Here is a 23,531-nt window from a genome sequence, read left to right as displayed (position 1 = left end):
TTTGCCTTTTTTTTCCTAATTGATCAGAATGTAAATGTTATTTAATAAATTGCCTCTATGTCAATTAAAATCAAGATGGAGGTGAGATTTTTTTTAAAAATATAGTTGCAAAGACTCATAATTGGTATAAAATGCAACCAAAAATGCTGCATTTCTATCTTGTTTTTACAGGCCAGACACACCGATTCAATTATTTCTGTTTACTTCTCCTGCATAAATCATGCTAAATCTTCCTGTGCTGTTTTGTAAGCACTAGTTGAACATTTATTTGATAAAAAGGCACACTTTAGAGGTAGAAAATATATTATAATCCCAGCATCTCATCAGCTGTTGAGGGGGAATTAGATCACCATCCAAGCTGGCATGTCTGATAAGGGAGAGTAGACCTGTACCTCTTAAACACAACTCGTTTTGTTTTCTCCCGTAGTCCCTGTAGGGAAACAAATTAAAGTGAAAGAGATTAAAGATGAACAAAACCTAAACACACTTTTACCAGGTCAGTGCCTCTGTATTGTTTTGTTACAAGCCGCAGCTTAAAGGCGGCTCAGCGGGCGCGATTTGTCCCCCCGCCTGCTATCATCAAATTAAATTTGCCCGTCATGATATATTTGGATTGCTCATTCTCACTCCAACACGCCCCCCCAAATAATCCCACACCAGATTGAGAACACCTTTAAGATACGATGTGATTATGATTAGGATCAAATTATAAGAGAGTGACAGATTAAACATAATATGTGTTTATGTGAGCAGAGCTGCACACATAAGTCAGAGCTCAAGTTTTCTGATCACTGCTAGCAAACCTCTTTAGCACAAAGTAACCTCAGTAAACACACTTATAATCCGTACTAGTTGCTTTTATGACAGAAACATTAAATTATTTTTCTTTGACAATCAGAAACAAAATGCTGAATTCAAAATAACACATGAAAAAATACAAGAAATGTCTTGAAATAGTTAATTTTCAGGAATTTTAAGTCTTCTGTTCGGGAACTTATACATTTCATTTTTACAGCATTCCCTATTATTATTATTATTTTAAACCTGAATCCTGAACATTGCTTCAACTTTCAGCTCTCTTTTTGTTTTCTAACATTTACACAGACACAGCAGGATTACAAATTACACCTGCAGTTCATAAAAACGAATTACAGATCACATTTTGTTCCGTTTTTGCTTTTCTGTCGTGCTCAACTGTTTCAGATCGTTAATCAACTCTTGTCATAACTGGCAATGAATCTTCTACATTTTATTTTCTAATTAATCTTCATCTTAATCAGTTTTCCAAAATGAGCAGCCTGTGTAAGGTCATGCTGCAAGTTGGTGCTGCTTTTTTCACACTTTCTCCTTTTGCCAAGTTTGACAAATATTTGGTTAGTCTCCCATGTGATGTGCAGGTCAAAATGTTGCTGTATTATTTTATTAACTTGAATCTTTTAAAAGATGCAACTTTTATTAAAATACGTGTTTTTATATATTTATTAAAACTGTTAGTGACTGAACATTATGAGACAGATAATCTGTGAAAGCTAATTAGCCTGAGCTAATACTGCAGTTTGAAGAAATGTGTCGCTCCAGATCAAAATCAACCAATCAGAGGCAGGAGGAGGGTCTTAGCGCTGTCAATCACACTCGTTTACTTGAGAAACAGCATGTCATGAATCAGCGCCTCTCATTGGTTGTTTCTAGTTAGAACTAGGAGCACTGGAAGAAGGTGTCCATTTTTTTTTCACAGATTTTGTTTCATCTACTGACAGGGCAGATTCAACAAATATGTAAATGAAGTTTTAAATTTTTATTTTGATTTACTGATGCAACTTTTCTATGAACTCATTGAGCTTCCCAAAGGAAATGTTCCTCCTTGTATTCAAATGCACAACCAGCGCCGCTGTGTCCTTGGCAGGTATTTTATTTCATATATAGACGCTTTTCTGTAATCAAATGTGAGTGCAATCAAACAACAGCAATACAAATATTACCAATGCAGTCTGAGAACCAGGAACAGGGTTAAAACTGGGAGTTCACTCACTCTACACAGCGAGCAACTAGTAACCTCATGGGCAACATTAAAAAACAAAATAAAAAGAAAAGAAAGAAAGCCTTTTCCTCCGTCAGGATAGTCTGCTGCGTCTCAGACGATGTCGAGGAAGTCCAACCAGTGTTACAACAACCGCTCTTTCACTCCCCGCTCCTTTCCCCACCATGATTATCGTCGTCTTGTCCTAATTCGATCAGCAAAAATAAAATCCAAATCAATTCTCACACAGCCAATCAGAGTCCAGAGAGCTTCCAGGTTCAGTCAGCCTCGACCAATGGCTGTGCGCTGAGGATGACGATTAGAAAACCGCGTAGCTGTACACGTACAACCCAAGTCCTCATGCAGTGCCCTGCGCCTGTGGCACGTCATTTATACCTGCACAGGTGGAAGTGATGCGGGCGAAGGGATTGTGTGTGTGTGTGTGTGTGTGTGTGAGAAAGAGAGAGAGTGTGTTTTTTTAATAGAGGGAAGAAGCAAAAGGGTGTTAGAGCACAAAAAATGTGAAGAATTACATAATGTCTTTATCCGTCTTGTGTGTCCTCTTGGCCCTCTCAGTTAAACACTCCCACATTCACGCACACAGACATACACACCCAAACACACCCTCTCTCCGTCAAACACACGCTCACAGAAAAAAAACAAACATGCGCATGATAGGTCCTCATATCATTGTGACGTCAGGTGTTCAACATTCAAGAAAACAAAACAAAAAAATTCCAACGGTAAAAATCAGTTTCTACCATCGAAACGCTTCAGTTCGTAAAATCTATACAACTTTCTTTCTGTTTTTTTGTTGAAGAGTGATTCGGTTTTTCCTCCAAGGGGGGTTTTCAAGCAGTTATGCGTGTGTTCAGATGTAGGTTTTTGTTGTTTTTTTGTTTTTTGTTTTGTCCCGCTTCTGCAAAACACACACACACACACACACACACACACACAAATGCACGACCAATACATACACACACATTCCAGCACACACTGTATGTCGTCTTTTTAGTGGAGAAAGACACGGCGCAATGGAGAGACGAGCCTCCTCCTGGTGGATGCTCGGATCTCTGGGAAGAGACGGGAAAGGTGCTGACGCGGCTAATACGGGTCGTCCAGGTCGACGGCACTCTGGGTTCGGACCAAAAACAGAAAACACAGGAAGAAGGACAAATGTTAGGTTTGTTACTGCATGCCAGGGCTCATTCCACTAAACTCAACAACCTATTGCTTATTCTTTCTACTTCACATTTGGAGAGGATCCCCAACACATCCAGAACCTCAGTTGACTCACCTTACAGAGAATCAGAACTGTCAGACTGGGAAAAGAAACGGGGCGGGACTGGAGGAAACTGGAGAGTTTTACAATCTAGATGCTAGGAATGGAGTGCAGGCTACCATTAAGTTAAAAATATTTTTTAAAGACATACCAGGGAAAACTACGGCGGCGTTTTAGGGTTATTGTAGATAGAAGAGAGAAAAAAAAGGAGAACATTTCTGCCAAAATTTAAAAAGACCAAAAAAAAAAAAAATAAATTCCTAGAAACTTTTTTTTTTTCAGAAATTTCTTGATTTTTCTCTGAAATTTTCTAGAATTTGTTAAAGGAAATTTCTGATTGAGAAGTCAAAAATTTGCAATAAAAAAGTCAGCAAATTTCTAGAAACGAACGTGAAAATTTCTGAGTTTGAAGTCGAAAACTTGCTAGAAAAACCCCCTGAAAATTTTATATTTTTCTAGTATTTTTTTTTAAAGATTTTTTTTTTTTTTTATTAGTGGAAATTTTTAAAAGTTTAAAAAGTAAAATTTGCTACAGTGTCAAAAGTCAACAATTTTCTAGAAAAAACTTGATTTGAGAAATTCCAAATAAAATTTTGAAATTTGTGAGTTCCAAAAATTTCCATTTTTTTAATGCACAGAATCCGCAAATCTCGGTTATGCAAGTAAAAGAAAAAAAAAAAAATGCGGGAATCTAGATACCTCACTCGACTTTTTTTTTTTTTTTGGCAAATCGTTACAACTGAACTTAAGTACATCCTAATTTTATTCATATTAGTTTTTGGTATTTTCTGCCAATTTTACAAATGTCTTAATATATATATTTATATTTTTTTTTACCAAACTTAATCATATTTTTTTGTTGCATCATTTATCAGCCAGTGATGTGAAGCTCTTTGGTCAGCTGAGGTTGTTGTAAATGTGCTACGTAAATAAAATTTTGACTTGACATCATCAACATCTAATAGTAACAATATTTGAAACCAAATATTACTAAACATTTTCCTAGCTTTTTGTTTTTGGCCAATATTAAACATTAAAGCACCTTTGGGAAAACAAACCAAATAAATCCATGCAGCTTTGTCATAAATCTGGTTTTATGAGAGTTGAACACATTAATACTACCAGTTAGTATTTTTTTTATAGTTTTGCTTAAAAACTCAGAACTGCCACCATTTTCTGTCTTTACATGGAACCCAACAGAGTGGGTTTTGAGTCAAGAACTACAACCCCCAATGCATCACACATTTGTGAAACTTGGAGAGAAAAAAGAAAAGCAAAAGTGAATCAAAATTGGTGAATCGGACCTCAAGAAAATAGCAGAAATCATCTCAATAGAAAACAATATAACAGTCTGAGAGTTTTTTCAGTTTTGAAGCATTAGGAATATTTTTTTTGCTCTTCCACTTGGAATAAAAGCAGCATTTTTAGCCCATATCTACTAGATACACACAACCACACAAAACGCATATTTAAGTCACATTCAACTAGATAAGGAATCTGAAAAACACCAGTAAAAGAGAAAGGGAAAGTCCCTGCATCAAACCCTGAGTTATTTTCAGCAAATTACTGAATTAGTCAAGATGCTGCACAAGATGCCTGCTCTGACACAGGACCACACATCTAACACACTGATACAAACAGCCTTAAAAATGTAAATAATCTAGAGCAGTGCATTTTGAATCTTTTTATTTGATAATTCTGTCATTCTTGCAGGACTCATTAGGTCCCACATACAAACAACTGATTCATAAACACACATACAGACAGTTTTAGCATAAATCTTGTTTCCGATTGCTAAGTGCTTTTGAGCGGATAATTGCAGTGGGTGCATTACCGGACAAACAATACTCCCCGACTAGCTGCATCTAAAGAAGAGTAAACATTTAAGACAAAGCGTCCAGTGCTGAAGAGTTACAGAAGTGAAAGGCCTGGAGAGAAATATGCCTCATGTGTAAAGAGTTAGGAGTTACTGCATGCTTGTAATTATCTAAAGCTATCTTTCACATAAATTTTATCTTTACATGTCAACATCAGCAGAGATTATAGACATTTCCTGGCAAAGATTTGCACAACAGCATGTTTCATGTTAGCAGCCATATTTATTAACCCGCCTCGGTAAAGATGTTTAAAAACCCTCAAGACTTCATCACAGCAGCAAATCTCACACTGAGAAATCTCTATTCATGCTATGATGTTTCTTTTTAATTAACACTCATTGGTAAAATCTCTAAAAATTGAAGCATTCTTCTATTTCGTCCATCTTTAAGTTGAACAGTTTCTAGGAACTTCTCGAAAGCTTTTTTGTTTCACTAGGAAATAAATATGACGTGACACATTCTATTTTCTTTTAATAGCTGCCTGCTAAGCCACACAGCAAGGGACGGATGATGAGGGAAATTAAAATTTAAAAAAAGTATACAATCTCAAGAATGGCATCTTGGAGTTGCCATGACAACCACCAAATGGGATGAGAAGTAACCTCAGGCAGGTCAAATAGGAAAAGTACAACCGAGTAGCAGAGTCATGCTAAGAAAATAAAAAAATCATAATAAAATTACAAGAGTAAAGTGATATTATGAGGAAAAAACTCATACGAGAATAAAGTTGTAGTATTAGAAGAATAAAGTTGTTATATTAAGAGAACTGAGACAGCGGTTGTAACACTGCTTTTTCGCGTTGGACTTCTCGTAATATCGCGATTTTAATTTTGGTAATAATATCACTTCATTCTTGTAATACTACGACTTCATTCTCATACAAGAAGACAATAAGGTTTTCTTCTTGTAAAGTAGAAGAAAATCAAGAAGAAATGCAATTTTCTTCTTGCAATCTTTTGTGAATATTTTCTTAATGTGGCCCTGATACTCTGTCGTAGAAAATTAACTCATGCTGATTGTTAAGTAAAGTGGGGGATCTGTGATACTGCGGGTCTGTTTTTCCTTCTAAATAACAATCTAGTGGATTTCATTCCTCGTAAAGTGAAACTGTGTCGTTCATTTGGTTGTTTTAATCAGAATATCGATCCAAAATCAGCCTTTTTCTCCCAAATCTTGGAGAAAACCGTTGGGATGAGCTGATGAGAGAATATAACAGAAGACCAAAGTTTCTGGATGATTGTTGTGCTAAAATGAACAGGCAAACTTCCATCTTTCTAAAGGCTTCAATCTAATGAAATGTAGTAGAAAACTAAGGGCTTTATTAAAAACTTCCTTCTAAAAACTTTAAATCTTTTAAACACAGTTTTACCAAGCGGTGCTAATAAACGTGGAAGGCATTTTATGTGTTGTAACTTGCAAATAAAATTGTTTTGTTAATTTTTTTTTCTTCTAACCAGGTATCTGCATTTACACCCCACACCCCTTGTAGTTTGGATTAAGAGAGGTCAAAGGTCAATGAGGGCAGATAAGATCTGCGAACAGATTAAACGCATCTGCAAACAAATCGGTTTTCACGTTTTTCCATCTAAAGCTTTTGTTCTGACGCTCTGAACTACATTTACTCCCTCGTTCATATAATAGTTTAATTTTCTGCTGTGCAAAGAGATAAACTGTGTGTTCTGAGTCAATCATGGAGTGAGGGAAAGAGAAGGAGTGCAGAGGAAGAGGAGGAGGGAGGAAGAATGTAAGTTCAAAGAAAACACGGGGAAGTTTCACTTTGATTTCTGCAATAACCAACATATGATGGTTGACTGGTATCTACAAAAACAAGGAAATAGACTCTTCTTTAAACGGTGGAGAGTTGGAAACAGAATTTGAATACACAGAAAGGCTACTTTTATTTGAATATGATCATAAGATTTTATAATTAACGAGAAAATTAACAAAATAACGGCCAATCTGCCTAGTCAAGGTCTGTGGCTGGGGAAAGAGGAGTGAGGTCATCCCTGGAGGAGGGTGGATGATTGGCTGCGCGCTCAGTCAGAGGAGATATCAGGCTTTGGGGCATCTTGGCCGGCCTCCGCCTCCACAGCGGCGGGCGAGGGCGGGGGCGAGCGCGGGGAGTCGGTCTGCTCCTCTTCGTCGCCGTCATCAGAGGTCCTCCTGATCTCCCCGGCTCCCTCGACAGTGCCCTCCCCTCGCAGATGGTAGGCGGCCAGAGACTCTTCCAGCACTGTGCGATACTGCCCCCGGTGGTGGAGACGGAACTGCCGCAGAGCCTCCATCAGATGAGCTGCTGTGCTGCCACCTCCCTCCTCACTCTCCTCCTCATTCTCCTCCTCCTCTCCTCCCCCCTGAGGTGACACGCCAGCGTCAGACACTGCAGACAGCCTCCATGTTCAAACACATAAGAGCATTCATTTCATCCAACAAGCAGGCACACAACAGCTGATTTTGGTGGGACCCGGTGTCGTGCTTAAGCTGGGAGAAGAGGCAGCCCAGAGGAAAGTGAAAGATTTTTTTTCCACACACACTTTTCATCAAAATGAAGTCATCGATGTAATGATTGTACATGTGCATCTAAATATCATCAAAAAGTCTGTTTGTTTTACCAATTCAATTCAAAAATTGAAAATACGTTTCTTCCACTTTTTGTGCTAAAGCCATTTTTGTTAATGTTTACTTATTTATAACATGAACTGGATGACTCAGAAAATTTATTGTAAATATCTGCATACAATGCAAAAACAGAAAATATTACCAAGTATTTTTGGTATAGTTTCTAGTGTAAATATCTAGTAACTTAGAAGTAAGTTTTTGCCTAGATATAGAGGCTTTTTAAAGAAAATAATTCCTTAATGATGATGAAAAAGAACTTGTTGCACTGGCAGATGAATTAACTTATAACCAGGGAAAAATGTCATGTTATAAGTGAAATTAGCTGCCAATGGAGCTGGTACTTCTGCATCAGTGTTAAGAAATTATTTACTTAAAACAAACCTCTATTAAATTGTTAAAAAGTTACTTTTAACTTAATATTGCCTTATTCTAAGTATATTAAGATTTTTGCACTGGAAACAAGACCAAAAATACTTGGTAAGTGCAAATATCTTGTTACACTTGAAATAGGTCAAAACAAACTTACAAGTATCTTTTCACCAAGATATTAAGGCTCGTTTTAAGTAAATAATTCCTTAATATTGGTTAAAAAGTGCCTATTCTATTGGCAGATAAATTCAACAATTTCCTTATATTATAGGTGAAATAATCTGCCAATGGAAGAAGTATTTTTTTCACCAATGTTAAAGAATTGTATACTTTAAACAAGCTCCTATATCTTGATAATAAGTTACTTTTAAATTAGTTTGTCTTAATTCAAGTTTACTACGATGTTTGCACTAGAAACAAAAATAAAAATACTTGAATGTGTAAAAAAGAATGTGTGTTTTTGCAGTGGAAGGGTTATAAATATTTGTTTCCTTTTTTATATGACTCAAAATAAAGTAGCAAATTTCCAAGCTTCCATGTTGGCTATTCACAGAGCACTGTATCCGAGTATATTAATAGAAGGTTCAGTGGAAGGAAAAACTGAAGTAGAAAAAAGTGCACATGCAACAGGATTGTGAAGCAAAACCGAATCTGGAGGAAGAGTTGATTTTTGGGGAACCGAATCATCAGCAGCTGCCATTGGCCTTATCAAAAAAAAAAAAAAAAAAAGTCAGTGCAGCCATTTATCAGAAAACTTTAGAGAAGTTGATTGAACACGCCTGATCTAAACCCCAAAGATAATTTATGCGTAAGAGGAAGATGAAGCGTTGGTGCAGTAATTCATTCTAGATGAGGCCAGACCTAAAACATATTGTTTTTGTGGATCGTCCAACTTTTTCCAGAGCAGTTTTTCTTCCACTAAACCTTCCATTAATATGCTGCTCTGACAGTTTTCCACTCTATGCTACAACAAAGCATTTCTGCATAAAAAAACAAAAACAAAACAAACTATATTTTAGTTTCTGGGAAAATTAATTTTGTGTTTTCTTTGGCTAAAAGTCAAAGTTAAAATAAGAAATAAATGTGATGTGGACTATCAGCATAAATTAACTGTTTGGTTTCACTAATTTAGTTAAATGCATTACACAATAAATGTAGATTTTGCATGTTGTTACTATAAAGTTGAACCAAATGACATCTAATTTTACAAATTAAAAACGAGACGTTCTTTTTATTTTTGCTTCGTCTCAATATAACCATTAGAATATGAAAAAAACCCACTATAATCAAAACGCCAGAATATAATTTAAACCTCAAATTGTCACATACCGACTCTTTTAGGAGACAGAATGTGTCTTGGAAATATTTTCTGTCATTTTCATCAGTTTTTTCCTTTCGATAGAAAACACACCTGGTCTAATGGTTCAGTGTTTATCCATGTCTATTTCCTGGGTCAAGTCAACGACAGAGAGATATTGCTCCAATTAACTGATTACTTTCTTTGTTTACCATCACAAAAGTGACAGGAAGAACTGTTGGCTTCCATGTTTACCCATGTCTCCTTCCTACCGCTGCTTTTAATTCAACGTTCTCATAAAAAGCACTCCTGTGTTTAGTTGGTTCCTTTTTTTTACTGGATCACAAACAGTAGTCCTGCATGGTTTTTTTCTGTCTCATTCCCCTCTTTCAAGCACCCAGTGAAAAACTGCAGATAGAGGTTTATGCTGCAGATTTCTTCCTGTTAGAATAGAGGCTTCCTACTGTCACCCCATGCTTTATGCCGATAAAAACACAACTAAAACTCTAATTGAATGAAGAAAGGTTATTAGCAATTTATTTTCTTAGATATACATCTTGTTTTCCATGGGTATAACTCGTGGTGTACCGCTACACAAAAATCCATCTTCGATACATACTTTTGTTTTAAAGTCATAGTTTTGTATGTTTTTGGTTTGCATCAGTCAAGAGAAACAAAAAGTGGTCATCACAAAACTGACAGGAGATTTGTTTTGACTGTATAACAATAAAACCATTTGAAAATGGTCAACAGTGTTTAAGATTTATTTTTAAGACAACTGTGAAGACAAGTGTAAACCACTTCAGAGCTGTTTTGATATTTAGACAGTTCAGTTTACTAGATGTACTTAAATGGGCCGTAAAAACAAAGCTGTTGAGAAATCCCTTCTGGTCAGAGGATCTAGAAACGGCACCAGCAAGTTGCTGCGTCTCGAGTCGAATGTTGTGCAGCGTTTTGGACAGGCTGAATGCTTCATGAAGCTGAATTTGGACTTTAGCTGATTCAAGAAGTGTATGTTGACAAAGTTGTGTTTCAGTTCACTTTCTTTCGGCACTGTAGCTCCGTGAAAATCCTTAATATTCCCAGATAGCTGAGCTAAACCTTAGCTAAATATTAGCTGTTTAGCGTAGAGAAGACTCTGTTTTGTTTTGGTGCCACTTTTTGCAATGTGCACTTAGTTCTGCATACAAACATTCTGTATGAATTAAACAATAAAACAGCTCCATATTTCCTAGGTACAGATGCTTACCGAGCAGACACAGAATATTTTTAGCACAAATATCTGCACCGTTACACCCCAGTAGAAGCAGTTTCAGTTTATATTAAGACATTGCTTTGAATTTTTTTTGTGCTTTGTGGACTTAGCTGAGAGCTAAGAGACTCTAAATATGTCGTACTGGTCCGACAAAACTGACGATGGTGTTTCAAACGGCAAAACATTCAAAGTGTTCCCAACAAACTGACCACCAGCTCAGAGTGCCACGACTTTCATGTTGATCGTAAATGAAAAATTCAGAAGCTTTACAAAGGATTTTGTGCGCGTTTTGTTTCGATATCGAACATAAAAGCGAGACAGATGATTAAATTTTACCCATCTTCGCTGAAATCTCATTCAGATTGCATCACAAACACACAGCACATACACAGATGGATGTTTTGTGTGTGTGTGTGTGTGTGTGCGTGTGTGTGTGTGTTTGGAGGGTGTGGAGCTGGGAGGTAATTTAGAAAATATTAAACTCACCCCTTCCTCTTCTCTGTGAGGGTTCAGTTTGTTGTACACCGCCTCGATAACACTGCGTCTGCAAACAGAAAACAAACACACACACACATTGGTCCCTGGGGAAGAACGTCACCCAACATAATGCAGTCTCTGTTCATTCGCCACTAATGTATATTGATTGAGAGGTTAATGGAAGTAAAACTCTCAGTTGAAAATGCGGAGCTGCGTCGTTTTTGGCCCGTGTTCTGCTCAGAATGACGACCACCTTGTTTATCTGTTTATTGCTTCACTTTTTACCTACATCATCAAGATAGGACAAACATGCTGATGCAAAACCTTCAGTTTTAAACATGCTTTGAATTTTTTTAAACACTTTAGTCATGTTGAGACCTCAGACTTCAATGTATGTTACTAGGATGTTTTGTAATAAACCAGCACAAGGTAGTGCTTAATTCTGAAGCGGAAGGCAAAGTGTTGGTTCAGGTGGGGAGAATATAGAGGCACACCAGACTTTTCAGACTCTTATTCACAAAAAATGTGGAAAATTATGCATATTTTTCTTCCTCGTCAAACTTTTACGCTACTTTATGCTGTGCTATCACAAAAAAATCCAGCATATACATAAAAATACATTTCCACTCAACATCTTTAACTTCTAAAATAGGTTTTCTTCTGTAAGAGCTCATATTCACAGATTTATCAATCAGGATTTGATCGTTACAAATGCTGAAAATCCCCAATTTTGATTAAAGACAAATTTATTTAATAGATTCTTCTCCACTTCTGCATTTGCTTGTTGCTTATTTTGTTAATATCAAACAAAATATTAGCTATAATTCTATAGTAGGCTTGTCACGATAAATTTTGCCAGACGATAAATTGTCCCAGAAGATGTTGCAATAAATTATTATATTGTTTTGAGACCATTTTCAAGTAATATTATAGTAATAATGGCACAATAATGCAAGAACACATTCTCAAGGATCAGTAACCTTTAAATTCTAATAAATATTTAAAAATTGACCTGGAAGACATTTTAAATATCCAAAATAAAGAAATAAAACAATGTAAAACAACAAATAAAATGAATTATGAAGTCATTGTACACAAAATGTCTTTCAAAAAAGGGCTAGCTGAGACCAAATCACCAGACTGATGACTTTTATCATCCAGTTTTTGGTAAAAAGAAAGAGAAAAGAGAAAAACGATAAATCAAGCAAATGAAAACTATTGAGTTTCTTCTGTTTTATCCTGCAGTTAATTGGTTAATTGTTTATTTTGACAGGCCTATTCTATTGCATGTATTATTAACTGGTTTCATTAGCAGAAATACATCAATATTTGCTAGCTGGTGTTTTGAAAAGTCTAGAAAAATCACTGTTTGTTCATCAATTTGAGGACAAGTTTCAAAGTAGTAAAGCCTAAAACGTGGATAGTCAAGGTTGCGTCTGTTCCTGATCTGCTGTGTGGGTTCATAACATGCAGCTCAGTTATATTTACTTGCTGGCCAGGCCTCCACCAGGTGGAAGGTTAGGGATGTTTTCTGAGGCGATATTCCTTAGGACCGACACCAGGTCGGGGACTCCATCCTCCCCACAGTTTCCCAGCAGCTCTGCAAGCAAAAGAAGCAGAATGGACACAGTAAGGCCAGATGTTGTGGTCGTTGTTTGTACACTGAAAAAAGTGTGACGGTGCTAAATTGATGTTTAGAAAAACACTTGCTGCCTGTGAAGTTTGGTACAGTAGGCTGATTTTATACAATTTTACTTTTATTTTATTGCTGTTTAAACACTATCAGCTCACAATTTATAAGCATTCCTCGATTTGAGGAATTACTGAGGTAATTATTGATTACCCCAATTGTTAAAATTCCTAAAGGAAAATTTATCTGCCTCGGATCTTTGTTAATTTATGTTTCATTATTTAGCGCACCATGTTTCGGCCGGGTCATTATTTGAGTTGGGTAACGCCATCACGTCCGCCTATGCGTCGTTGCTAAGTACTAGCAGCATAACGTCCAATTTTCAAGTTTGTTCTGAGAGGATTTTATCGATTGATGATAATGTCTGGGTTTTTGTTGTTTTTCAGGGGATGAATAAGCATCCTTAGATTGATGCTTGGAGTACGGCAGCCTTTCTAGTCCTGAAACTGCTGGTTCAGAGCGAACGGCGGGGAAGAGGTGAGCAGAAAGGCTGAACACTGTGGGCGGCTGCGCTGTAGTTGATTAACGGACAAACTGGAAAATTCCCGTCGCAACAAATGGGTGCCGACACAAAGCTGGTAGATGCGTTTCTGTGTGTGACGAAGGAAGGTAATTAAATCCATACTTTTTACTTAAAGTTGTTAAAATATATTCCATTATATGAATTGTCACTTTGTTGCTATATTTTTATTAAGTTGATGATTGAGTGTAGCGTCAGCAATAATTAGCAGAGTGGTTTAAAACATGTGCAGTTTAAAATAACGTGCGTCTCTGTGGACGTGTGCGTTTGAAATGCTGACCCTCGACACGCGTTTCTAGATATTTATCCAATTCTTCTTCTTTTTTCATGGCCTCCTCTGAGATCTTAGGCGCTCCGGGCAAACACACCAACACCACGCTCATGTTGTCTCTGCTTCCCTGCAGAAACACAGACAGAGAGAAGACAACTCAGCTTCATGGGGTAAAGTTTGTACTATGCAAATGCAAGCAGAACATTTTTAATAACATGGCTTTGGTTCACTGAACCCGACTAGGAGTTTCCTCTGCTTGTATGGAAAATAAAGCAACCCAGAACCTGTGAATGTGAGGCAATCGACATCAGGAGACAAAACGTTCTGTCTAAAACACGTTAATCCAGTTTTTCCTAATTATGATTTTGGTTTTTCACAGGTTATAAAACCAACAAAAACGAGATGCTCTTCTAAGTGCTGTTTTGCAACGTTACTCTTGTTTTGTCTTGCCTCACAAATCCAACATAGCTCCCTTCTCTACAGTGGCATTCAGCAGCAACCCCTCCCTAAAGCCGACATTTAATCTGTGCCAGGCTCTGGCACGTTTTGAGAGCTACAATTAAAAATACATGGAAGTGCTACGCTTTCCTGTAACGAGCATCATAAATGACTGCAGTTGCATAAAATCTCCAATGGATTCGGTACAGACAGTTTAAAGAGGCGTGGCAAAAACAAATGAAGTGGATTAGCAGCGATTGTAAACGACTGATGGGGTTGGTGTGGATGTTGAGCTGTTAGCATATCACGACAGTCTTGAGACCGTCATACAGCAACAGTCTTCAGTCAGAAGCCTTTTCAGATCTGTTGCCACACTGACTGCTACCAGAAATCCTTCCACCATCCACGATTCATTGAAGACACTTGGATCATATAAGTTATAACATTTAAATTCCCGTTAAAATAAATGAAGTATTTTTGAGTAACTTATTTTATTATTGAGCAAAGCAATTTAGATTTCTTTTTTTATTTGCTGAAAACAGTTTCACATCTTTTCCATCAACTCAATGAATTACACCGCAAAGACAGGAGGAACAAGAGAGGAACCGATCAGGCTTTCACTGGTCAATACCGAAGTTTGTCAAATTTTCTAAGCCTCTTAACAGATAAAAATTATTTGTTTAGACTAAATTTAGGTTGTAGTTTTGAATAAAACAGAAAACAAAGTTGTTGCAGAATTACCCGTATGTTTGTAGACTAGTTTACAGACTAAAAACAAAAATAAAAATTGGGAATTATTAGTTTTTACACCAGCTGATAATCGAAAAAAACCCCAAACAAAACACAAGCAATCTAGCCAATTTCTAGATTTGATTATTACACTTAATTATATCTCATATTTATTTCAACACTTAAATTATTTGAGGTTAAGTTACTTTTTTCCTAAGGAGTTTCATTTTGTTGTTCTGTGAAAACCCAATAAAAAAAAGAGGAAACTAGAAGAATCCTGTGTTGCTCTTATGTCTTTTTCATATTACAATTCTTAAAGATCAATGAGAATCAAAAGGTGAGAGCTTTACAAATCATCATTTCAATGTTTCAAAGTCTTCAAGATAATAAATACACAAACCAGACATTATCATATTTGCCTTTTTCAAGTCAAACAGCGACAGAAGAAGGAGCCTGAAGCAGCAAAAAAACAAGAACAAAAGAGTTGACTTCTCACCACACCGAAGGACTCGGCAGATTTATGCCTGGGTGGCTGATACTTGAGATAACCCATCCAGTAAGGTAAAAATAACCCGTCTGCTGTACTCTTGCTGGTTCTTGGAGAGCCCAGGACACAAAGCTACAGACACGTGGACAGTGAAATGTCCAAGATGTGGACAGGAACTAGGAAGAACAGGAGCCAGTTGGTGTATATATTTTATACACCAACCTCCTCCCGGATGGCTCAGTTAATAAACTATTTCCAGAAGATTCCCGTTTTTAAGATTATTAAATAAGGAGGTAAAGGTCTGATGGAAACCTTTGCAAATTTTTTCTACATAAACTTTTATCCCAAGACACTGTGACTTGTAAAAGAATTCATACTTTTCAGGGCTTAAATGATTCCTCGACTGATTTGAGTACCTCGATTATTAAAATTTCTTGAGGAAAATCTCTCTGCCTCGAAGCTTTGTTAATTTATATTTAATTATTTAGCGCACCGTGTTCCGGCCGCATTATTACTTGCATTGTGCGGAGCTCTCACTTTTGCCTGAGTTGTTGACGAAAGCTAAGTGTTAGCAGTATAACGTTCAGTTTTCAAGTTTGGCCTGGCAGGATTTTATTGATTGATGATGTCTGGGTCTTTGTTGATTTTCGGGGGACCAAAAGCATCCTTAAAATAACTGGCGCGATGCCTGGAGTACGGCAGCTTTTCCCTCCCGGAGCTGCTGCTTGGTGGCGGTTCAGAGTGAACAGCGGGGACGAGCTCTGCAGGTGTATTTATACAGGTGAGCGGATAGATTGGACACCGCAGGCGGCTGCACATTAGATAATTAACGTGAGTGTAGCTTTACGGACAAACCGGAAAATTTATTTCATTTCACTTCAAAAACCGATAAACTTTAATTTTGTACGAAACACTCTATACCAAGGTTGCAAACAATTAATAAACTGGTGATTAATTGTCTATTAAAATTAGTTCCAATCAATTAAATAACTTCCGCTTAGACCTTCATTCAGAGTTGTAGTTTGGCCACCATACAGCAGAGGGCACCGCTGGTCATCCTTAAACAAAGCCAGTTACTACAGGAATAAAGATGGCAGGGCCATACCAGAATAAGAAAGAGAAACAGTCCAAATAGAGTCTGGTATGTAATACAAATTTCACTTTACGAGGTTTTTGAAATGCAAACACTCACCAATATTCTGAAGTTTCACCTTATTGGTGCTTATTTAGCTTAGCTTCGTGGCAGAGCATTGTAACATGATGGAAACAGACACTATGCCAATATAAGCAAGGTTGATTTTGAGGGCTGTTAATGGTCTGGTGAATTCACCAGGTTTTTTTGTTTTTGTTTGGTTTTTGTTGGTGGTCTGATGGGGAAAAACCCTGCAGTTCCATTGTGATATTTTTTGCGATGCTCTTAAGGTTTATATATTCAAATAAAACACTGCAACCAAAAACAGTAAATAAAAAGGCACAAAAACCAACCAAAACTATACATAAAGTGGATTATGGGATCTCTATAACAAAAATTGTCCTTGAAAAAATATTAATGATCAGAAAATAAATTATCAAGATCACAATAACGCGATTAATTAATTGCTTATTGTGACAGACTTATGTGTAAGAGAAAGCAAAGCACTGTATTCAATAGGAGTAGATATTAATTGTTAAAAATGGCTTACCTTATGAAGACAGGTGTCCACCACCGAGTTACAGATCTTCTCCAGATCTTCACAAACCAATAGTCGTGATCGTACAAAATCACACAGCTCTTCGTTGGACATGACGTCCCAGATTCCATCGCATGCCAGAACCACAAATTCGTCTCCTTCGGACGCCCGCTCCAACACGCAAACCTCCGGCTCCGGGCTCACCAGCTGCTCCGTGGGGCCCTTACCATCCACACATTTGTAGTCATAGTCCCCGAGAGCTCGTGACACTGCCAGGGAGCCGTTTACCCTCTGGATCATGACCGAGCCGCCAGCATTCTGGATGCGCTCCTTTTCTCGGGGGTTGCAGGGCTTGTGGTCCTGAGTGGAGAAGCCCACCTTCCCGTCTCGACACAGCACGGCCCGCGAGTCGCCGCAGTTAATGAAGTAGAGGTGAGTGGAGCTGAGCAGCACGCACACGGCTGTCGACCCGCTGCGGTCCAGGCCCTGCCGCAGGTCGGAGAAGTTGCGCATGTATTCGTCAATGTTCAGAAAGCCCGAGCGGATCCCGTCCTTCACGCCCTCCACGGAGCCCGGCCCCGATCCGAACTCGGTGCCTCCTGACAGGATGTGCTCCAGCAGGTGTCCGGAGCAGTAGTTGGCGACCCGCGAGCCGGCGTGGCCGTCGTAAACGGCGAAAAAAGACCAGTCGGTGAGTCCATGGGGAAGGCCCACCACCGCCGTGTGGGCATCCTCCATTTCCACTCGCCAGCCCTGCATGGAGCTCAGACCGTAGCGTAGCCCGTTTCCGTCGCCGTGGGCGCTGTGCTTCTCCGTCTTCGGCTTGTCCAGGAATGCACCCATCGCTGCCTACAACTGGAGAACAAACAAAGGAGGAAAACCGTGAGAAAACCTTTTATACGATCACCTGAAAAGAAATTATTTAAAATCCGAGTCAGTTTCACTTTTGTGCCATAAGCATACATGTACAAAATGATTATTTTAGCAATAGATTATTCTGATGATTAACTGATATAAAAATTAGTACATTCTGCAGACTTTTCTTTTACAAACTACAATGTTTGAAAAAGATTATGCAAACAAATAATTCAAGTCCTTTCTTGAAAAAAATAAGAAAGTAAAAATGTTATTGCCAGAAATGCAATAATAATAAAGCATTCTTTTCATGTACGCTTGATTAATTGCAGCAAAGGATGAATCTGCAGCTACAAAAATACTTCCAACATCAGCAAGTGGAAAGCTCAGCCTTTTCTGCTTGACTTCACATTAATACAGTATTAACCGCATTGATTATTTTTTGAATAATTGGCTAGCAATAGGAGATTTTTTTTTTGTTTACATAATTTGGGTGTAAATTTTTTTTAACATAATTTGGGTATATTGCAGACAAAGGTTTTTTGGATTTTATTTATTTTTCTTATCTTAAATCAAAAATATGTATATCTTTTGTACAACTTTGGCGTAATTGCTGTGCTTTCAGCAAATGGCCTTTTTCTGAGTCTGTGTACTCCCGTTACTCGATTATGAAACTAGTTGACAATTATTTCAATTATCGATTCGTCACAACTAATTGGATGAATTGTTTCAGCACTATACAATTTTCTGACTCAAAATTCAAGTTGATTTTTCAGTCAAATACCAAGTAGATGTGTGGTTCAGTGAATTTCATGCATTGCTCTTATACTAAATGCTGCTACTTCCCCATCTGAACATCATACAATAAAATCTTTCTGCATTGAACTGTCTAAACAGCTTAAAATTATTTACAATCTACAAACTTTTATTCTTTAAGTCATGCCTGTTTAGTGATTTATATAATTTTTTTGCGTCACTCTTTAGGAGTGGCTTTTCCGGCTTTCCGAAGAACATCCCAGATTTTTTCTGGACACCTTGTGTCCTGTTCTCTGTCAAAATGATCGCTCTCTGCTTCTACAATGTGCATTTCTGGGCTCTGTAAAGCAGATTCATGACTGGAAATGTTTCCACTGTGTGTTTTATTGTCCAGGTATGTGTTTTATATAATCATCTCAATGGTAAAAAAAGAAAAAGGGGAAAAAAAAAAAAAAAAAAAAAGACTTTCCTAATGCCTTCTCAGTTATAACTTGAGGCGACTTCAGGGTATTTAAAGAATTAAGATCAGAAGTACATCAACATTACGTGCTTAATTAAGAAAGTTTTGTGGTGATTTTTTTAAGGTTTCTACAAGAAAACTCTTAAAAAGTTATTACTACTTTGACAAATCTGTTGTAAACCTACTTTCAAACAAATATGATTTCTTGGTTTTTTATTTTAATACATTTCCACATTGTCATACATTTATGTGTAGAATTTTGTAGGAAAGAAGTTAATTTATACAATTTGGATTAAAATGTGGAACCGGTGAAGTGCTGTGAATACTTTCTAGATGAACTGCGGACAGAAGCAGTGATCCTGGCAGCACTGGACAGGCCCAGAACTCCAATCACACCAGGCAAGAACCTGCAACGAGGTCCCCTTTGAATTTGGAAATTGCCTCCGCCTCTACAGATAAATTAAAGATGCCGCTGAGAACGAATGAAACGGACAGAGGGGATCACAGAAAAACTCCTTTCTCTGAAACCAGCCTGAGACTAGATTTCTAAAACTAAATGTTGATAAAAGTCTGCCTGAACAAAACAACCATCTGAATCCCTCTATTTGGGGTTTGAGTGATGATTTATAGCAGCGGTGTCAAACTTGAGGTCCGTGGACCAAATCTGGCCCGCTGTAGCTTTCTATGTGGAACCTCTGGCCTCCACATTACATCAATAAGTCCTTCCAGTTTTTCACAAATCTGCAACATTCACACAAAATCAACAAATCTCCACATTTTTATATGCAAATTTTCTCAAAACTGGTAAAAAAAAAAAATGAGTTCAAGTAACTGCTGTCTCAGCCTTGCTTGATGTCAAGTCATAGACTGTAATTGATACGGGGAGTAATAAAAAGTTACACTCCACATCATACATTAGCGCAAATATTGTAAAAATTCCTAACAAACATTTCTAAATTGGTACCACGTAATCTATCATTTTGATACCAACAAACACTAAAACAATCAAAATCATGGAGGAACAGCTATTCATTGATAGTTTAATTGCTTTTGTCAATATATTCTGGCACAACTGGCCCTTTAAGAACATTCAGATTTTTGATATGGCCCAAAATCACAATCGAAGTGGATTTGTGGCAGACTGAAGAATGATCCAATACACTTTGCTATTCAGTAAGAAAGCTAACAAATGGTTCGTCTTGAAAAATAATCAAATAAGCAATCAGGGTTTATCTCATCTCTTGTTACCAATTGGTAAAAATATTTTGTGTTCTACGCAGAAGAAGTAAAAATTCTTAGAGGTCACTTGCCTGGCAATACTAAGACAAGAAAGTCTATAAAAAAGTAATAACAACAACAACAACAACAACAATAATAATCAAACCGCCCTGAAGAGAGGTTGATTCTTCACAGAGCTTCACTTTACACATGAGCATGACTGCGCCATGACAAGCGTGTGCCCAAAAAAGGTTGTTGCATGCAGGGAGCGACTCCGGCTGCTTTCTCAGGACGTCGTGTGTGTTTTTGTGTGTGTCTGCGCATGTGTGCACCGTCACGGTCTGTGTGCGAGAAAAAGATGCTCTATAAATACGGCAGGTCGGCTTACATTTCATGGCCAGCGTGAGACAGCAAGGACGGGCCATTCATACTTCTGCCACCTTCCTGTCGCACGGTTATAGAAAAAAATATGTATTCTCAGGCTCGCCGTTTGATGTTGCCCCAAGTTTTTAGTGTCGTTTAGTAAATGTGGAGCTGCACTCACGTGCAACCTATGAGAGAAGGACAATTCTGTAACATTGACCAGCTGTGATTCGCTCTAAAAATAAAACAAACACAATGCTACTGCCTAGCAACCGCCCACCCTACAGTGCAAACATCCAGCCTGAGCTTCATTCAGCAACACCCCCTCCCCACCCTTCTTTCTCCCAAAAGTCTTTCTCTCACACTACTAAAAACAGGCGCACACACTCAGCTGCTGGTTAGCCAGAGAAGCAGGTCGTTGCATCATCCGTCCGTTAAAGCAGTCGCAGCAGACAGAACCAGAAAGATGTCAGGCTGGCTTCTAAAGACGCACAGATACCGTGAGGTTTTACTGGCTGTTCACAATACCTTTAGAGCGAGGGGAGATCACGCGCACAGACATGTACAAAGACAGAAACCCCAGAAAAAACCAGAGGAGAACGAGGAAGGCTCAGTCACTGCTGTCACCAGTATTGCAACCGCAGGCCGAAACCAACACCAACGAGCAAAACTCGCATCCGCCAAAAAAAGCATTTCAAGAGAGAAGCGGAACGTCACAGATTACATAATGCTGCAGAGGATCCAAACGCTGCACAGAGAATACGAGCCGTCGCTGTAAACTAGCTAAAGCAAACCTGGAAGGGAAGGCTGAATGACAGCCGTCTACACACTGAGAGAGTACAGCCAATAAACTGACATTTAAAACAAAACAATGCCAAATTTTAGGGAAAAAAAAAAAAAAAAGACCGCAATTTACTTCTTAAGGTTTTCAACATTGTAGGTTTTAAGTACATTTTTATACAATAACCTGGTGACAAAAAAAACACATCAAACAGATTTGTAGGGCAATTCAAAGACAGATTTTAAAAGGATAACAGTAAGCAATAAATCAATTAATTGTATAATAAATTCAAACGGGCTCAATTTCCATTTGCATGATTTATTGCTTTTCTCTTTTCACCAAAAACTGGATGACAAAAGTCTTCAGTCTGGAGCTTTGGTCTTTTTTTTGAAGGGCAAATTTGTTTACAGAAACTCCATAATTCATTTTAGTTGTTGTTTCTGTTGTTTTGCTTATTTATTTTGTATATTTAAAATGTGAAACATGCACAAAACAATTACTCATCTCTGGTTTACTAGGAATAATTATTCATCTCTGGTTTACCAGGGATGCACCAACATGAAAATTTGAGCCAATATCAATTTCCAATATTAATATTTCTATTATGGCCAATAACCAATATTGCAAATATTTTTCTACCATTTTTACTTCGGATGCAAGTTATTGATTAATGAGTGATCTCATTAGTCAATTAACAATTAATTGATAAGCTGCCATTTTTCTTACAAACCTGAGTTTTGTCTTGTATCAAGATGGCCGACCATCTTTCCATAAAGGGCAAAAATATTTTATAATCTGCTGAATTTAAAAAAAAAAAAACAACAAAAAAAAAACAGTTAAATATTAAGATTACTTTGTATCAACTGTATTAATACAGACTGGATTACATTTTGAATCTTTGAAATATTTAGAAAATATAGAAGGTTTTGGGAAGCGGGATGCATCTGATACATGCAGGACCGAGGTGGGAAAAAGTTGCATTGAGACCTGGGTCCCTATGTTTCAACCCAAATTGTTGATATACTCTGGATCATAATTCAAAAGTTATACCATTTTCTTTTGACTAAACAATAAAATTATTTGTTTAGTCAAATAATTTTAGGTTTAAGGTCTTAAATTCAATGCCAAAATGCCAGATCATTTTGATGTGATATGTGGCATTTCTAAATGTTTACCAAGTGAAAAGGGACCATATGAATGCAGCATTAAACTAACAACCCCTGGGAAGATGGTGGGATAGTGAGAGGAGACTCAGAGTCACGTTTCACCAGCACGTCCGAAGCAGCCAAGGGAACAGAACATCTCTTTGTGATATTCTGAATGGTTCTGACATACTGAGAGTTGAATTACTGAACTTTGAAGCAGGAAACCCTGAATTGGCACAAGGTAGTGTGATTGGTCCTTTGTTTTACATCTGTTTCATAAATATCTAAATAGCTAACAAAATGTACTCTAAAAATTTAAATGCAGTCTATTTTTCTTCTCACTTATGTTTGACAGTAGAAACAAAGGATCTTACTGGGCTAATTCCTCAATTTTGTATGTTACAACATTTGGTGCTCACTTTTTCAAGATCAAAATCATACCTGCATCTCCCAGAGGTAAGTGCAAGTGGATGTAGTTCTAGCAAAATTATCTTTAATATAAACTTAAACCTCACAGGAATCCAGCTGCTTTAATTCAAATGACTACCTGATGTGGAATAATAGTTTCTTTTTCTAAAAGAAACCACAAATAAATCTAAAACAGGATATTATTAGGGACAAGGATAATCCCAGTTTTCTGGGATTATCAGACTAACTCTGATTCTTTGTGTTGTTGATTTATTAATTCCTTTACCTCTCAGTTGTGAGGAACTGCTCTCACATAAGATGGTACGAAGCAACTTATGCTCCTTTAATGACAAATCAATGAGCGCTTATGGTAGGAGGGCAAAACCAATTACTTTGGGCGTGTCAAAATTCAGGGACTGAATTGAAAGCCGCAAATAAAGGCTGGTCGAATCCAAAGGCGTCCATCTTTTCCACAGACTTGAAGAGATAACAGGAAATAGGTAGAGGTAAGGGCGAAAATCAATCTGGGGACTAGATCATCCAATTA

General features: G+C 37.5%; 1 protein-coding gene across 2 annotated transcripts in view; it reads right to left on the bottom strand.

The window, feature by feature from the left end:
* Positions 1-1,885: 1,885 nt before the first annotated feature.
* The window catches only part of ppm1bb (protein phosphatase, Mg2+/Mn2+ dependent, 1Bb), a 28,368-nt gene continuing 6,722 nt past the window's right edge, over positions 1,886-23,531 (bottom strand). Inside the window, exons 2-6 of one of the 2 annotated variants that reach the window (XM_044103846.1) lie at positions 17,011-17,853; positions 13,684-13,801; positions 12,682-12,793; positions 11,203-11,260; positions 1,886-3,151 (exon numbers count right to left, since the gene is read on the bottom strand). In XM_044103846.1, the coding sequence (XP_043959781.1) occupies positions 3,122-3,151; positions 11,203-11,260; positions 12,682-12,793; positions 13,684-13,801; positions 17,011-17,841 (1,149 nt within the window). In that variant the 5' untranslated portion in view covers positions 17,842-17,853 and the 3' untranslated portion in view covers positions 1,886-3,121. Of the gene's footprint in view, positions 3,152-4,968; positions 7,531-11,202; positions 11,261-12,681; positions 12,794-13,683; positions 13,802-17,010; positions 17,854-23,531 lie in introns of those variants that run through there. The other variant, XM_044103845.1, reaches the window with a different exon arrangement.

Source organism: Gambusia affinis, linkage group LG20 (assembly GCF_019740435.1).
Source record: "Gambusia affinis linkage group LG20, SWU_Gaff_1.0, whole genome shotgun sequence".
Lineage (NCBI taxonomy): Eukaryota > Metazoa > Chordata > Actinopteri > Cyprinodontiformes > Poeciliidae > Gambusia > Gambusia affinis.
The sequence above is the reverse complement of the archived record's forward strand: the minus strand, read 5'-3'. Positions and strand labels throughout refer to the sequence as shown.